This window comes from Glycine max, chromosome 2 (assembly GCF_000004515.6).
Source record: "Glycine max cultivar Williams 82 chromosome 2, Glycine_max_v4.0, whole genome shotgun sequence".
NCBI lineage: Eukaryota > Viridiplantae > Streptophyta > Magnoliopsida > Fabales > Fabaceae > Glycine > Glycine max.
In genome coordinates this window covers 36,818,293-36,821,036 of record NC_016089.4, presented here as the reverse complement: position 1 = coordinate 36,821,036, position 2,744 = coordinate 36,818,293, and the positions used below count along the sequence as shown (strand labels likewise).

Below are 2,744 nucleotides of genomic sequence, written 5' to 3'. Positions count from 1 at the left end.
TAAAACGGTAAGAACTGAGTATCGAACACTCGGGGAACTTGTGTTATTTGGTAAGCTTCAACAAATATGCGTCTATTGTGTAAAAGCAAGGGTGAATATGAACAAGTGTATAAACTATTTGATGCAATCCTACCCCGCAAGGGCATTGGCTAGAAGACTCCAAGTAGATTGGGCTAGAGATCCAAGGAAAGGCCCTAGGGTTCTCATAGGTACTCTATCAAAACAATTTGCTCATACGAAACTCCAGCTTGCCAAAGCTTGGGAAGATTTTGCTGAAGCTCAAGACTCACTTGTAAATGACAGGATGAATAAAGAGAAAATTGATAAAGTGAAGATGTGTACAGAAACTGTGATTAGGTGGAACGAGATTGATGAGGAAATTCTACAACAGAGATCAAAACTTGACTGGCTCAAACTAGGGGACGGAAATAACGCGTACTTCCATGCCTCAATTAGAGCCAAACATAAGGCAAAAAGTATTGACAAGCTTGAATTGAATGATGACAGTGTTATTCAGGATCAGCCCGAGATTGAGGCTGAGGATCTGAGATTTTATAAGAGCTTAATGGGTGATAAAACAGAAACCATCCAAGCTATTGATATTGTGGCAATGAGAGCAGGCACCCAAGTAAAGCCAGAGCAGGATGACATGTTGACATCGCAAGTTACTGATCAAGAGATTTTTAAGGCCTTAAATAGCATTGGAGACTTGGAATCTCCTGGGATCGACGATTACGGTGCAAAGTTTTTTAAGGCTAGTTGAAATACTATAAGAACTGATGTGACTGTTGCAGTAAAAGAATTTTTTGAGCATGGGAGGATGTACATGGTGGTAAGTTGCACGCTAGTAACGCTGGTTCCAAAACATGACGAGACAAAAACAATTCCAGAATATCGACCAATTGCAGGCTATACTACTCTATACAAAATCATTTCAAAAATTCTCACGATGAGATTGAGTAAGGTTATGCAAGATATCGTGGGCCGTAGCCAAGCTGCATTTGTTCCTGGACAACAAATACACAACCATATACTGCTGGTGTATGAGCTGATAAAAGGGTATAGTAGGCAGGGCGGTACACCTAGATGTATGATCCAATTGGATTTACAGAAGGCGTATGATATGGTCGATTGGCGAGCTTTAGAGTCCATCCTGAATGAGATTGGTTTACCAATGAAATTTGTTAATTGGATAATGCTTGTTGTATCCACGGTCTCTTACAAATTCAATGTCAACAGGAATTACAATGACATTATGAAGGCTCAAAGGGGGGTGAGGCAAGGGGATCCCATATCCCCTTACCTGTTCGTGATCATTATGGAATATCTTGATAGGGTTCTGTATAAGATGCAAAGGAATCCCGACTACAATCATCATGCGAAATGTGAGAAACTAAGTATCACTCATTTGACGTTTGCGGACAATATTTTGTTGTTTTCCAGGGGTGACACGATATCAGTTGAGATCATGATGGAAGCCGTTAATAAATTTACAAAATCCACGGGTTTGATGCTCAACGCCACTAAAAGTCGCATTTATTTTGGTGGAGTGGATAATGGTACAAAAGCTGAAATCTTGCAGAAAAAAATTATTTGTGGAAGGATCACTCCCATTCAAATACTTGGGTGTTCCTCTCACAACAAAGTGACTCTCTATTGATCACTATATGATGTTGATTGATAAAATTGTGGATAGGGCTAAGCACTGGAGCATGAGAATGCTAAGTTATGCTGGGCGACTGCAGCTTCTCAAAAGTATTAGTTTCGCTATTACTAATTATTGGCTTCAGTGTATTCCGCTACCGAAGTTTGTGATTAAGAAGATCAATTCTATTTGTCCTACTTTTCTGTGGACAGGTAGTGCGGAGACTAGTAAAAAAAGCCTAGTTGCATGGAGTAATGTTTGTAAACCTATTAAAAATGGGGGTTTGAATGTTATCGACTTGGAAATTTGGAATACAGTCACTATGCTTAAACTTCTTTGGAATCTTTGCAGGAAGGCAGATAGTTTATGGGTCCGTTGGGTTCATACATACTATTTCAAAAACAAGAACGTGATGGAGGAGAATGTGAAACCAGATAGTAATTGGATAATGAAAGCGATTTTGAATAACAGAGAAAAAGTGCCGTCTATCCAAGGGAAGTGGGAAGACATGATGATGAAAGAGAGATTTTGTATGACAGATATCTACATGGAACTTAGGAAAAATGATGGTGAGGTTATGCCTTGGAGGAAATTGATGTACTGCAATGCAACAAGACCTCGAGCAGGTATGACCTTGTGGCTCACTTGCCACCAAAAGCTTGCAACGAAAACTCGGCTTGTAAGATATGGAATGGTTGCAAACAGCACTTGTTGTTTTTGCGATGAAGAAGAAACTATTGTCCACTTATTTTTTGGTTGTGCCACTATGAGAAAAGTGTGTAAAGATATTCTGGTGTGGATCGGTTTTCATCATGAACCAGATACCTGGGATAGAGAAATCATTTGGTTACTCCGCTACGGATCTGGCAAAGGGTGGAAGGCGGCTTTACTGAGGTTAGCAGTAACTGAAACCATCTACGGTTTATAGAACTATAGGAATGAACATTGCTTTGGGAAACCAAAAGATATAGATACTATACAAAATAACATTATAAATACGATAACATACAGGGGCTGGTATAGTAATAAGATTAGAGCTCGCATTGCAGAGCTGATGTTATAGGTTTAGAGAGGTTCTTTTGAATTTGGGTTGTTTGAT

The 2,744-nt window shown here is 39.4% G+C and overlaps 1 protein-coding gene across 1 annotated transcript; it reads left to right on the top strand.

The window, feature by feature from the left end:
* The first annotated feature begins 304 nt into the window (after positions 1-304).
* LOC102662731 (uncharacterized) lies at positions 305-763 on the top strand. Its single transcript, XM_006575957.1, has one exon. It carries the CDS (start codon positions 305-307, stop codon positions 761-763), a length of 459 nt encoding a protein of 152 aa, XP_006576020.1.
* The last annotated feature ends 1,981 nt before the right edge of the window (positions 764-2,744 follow it).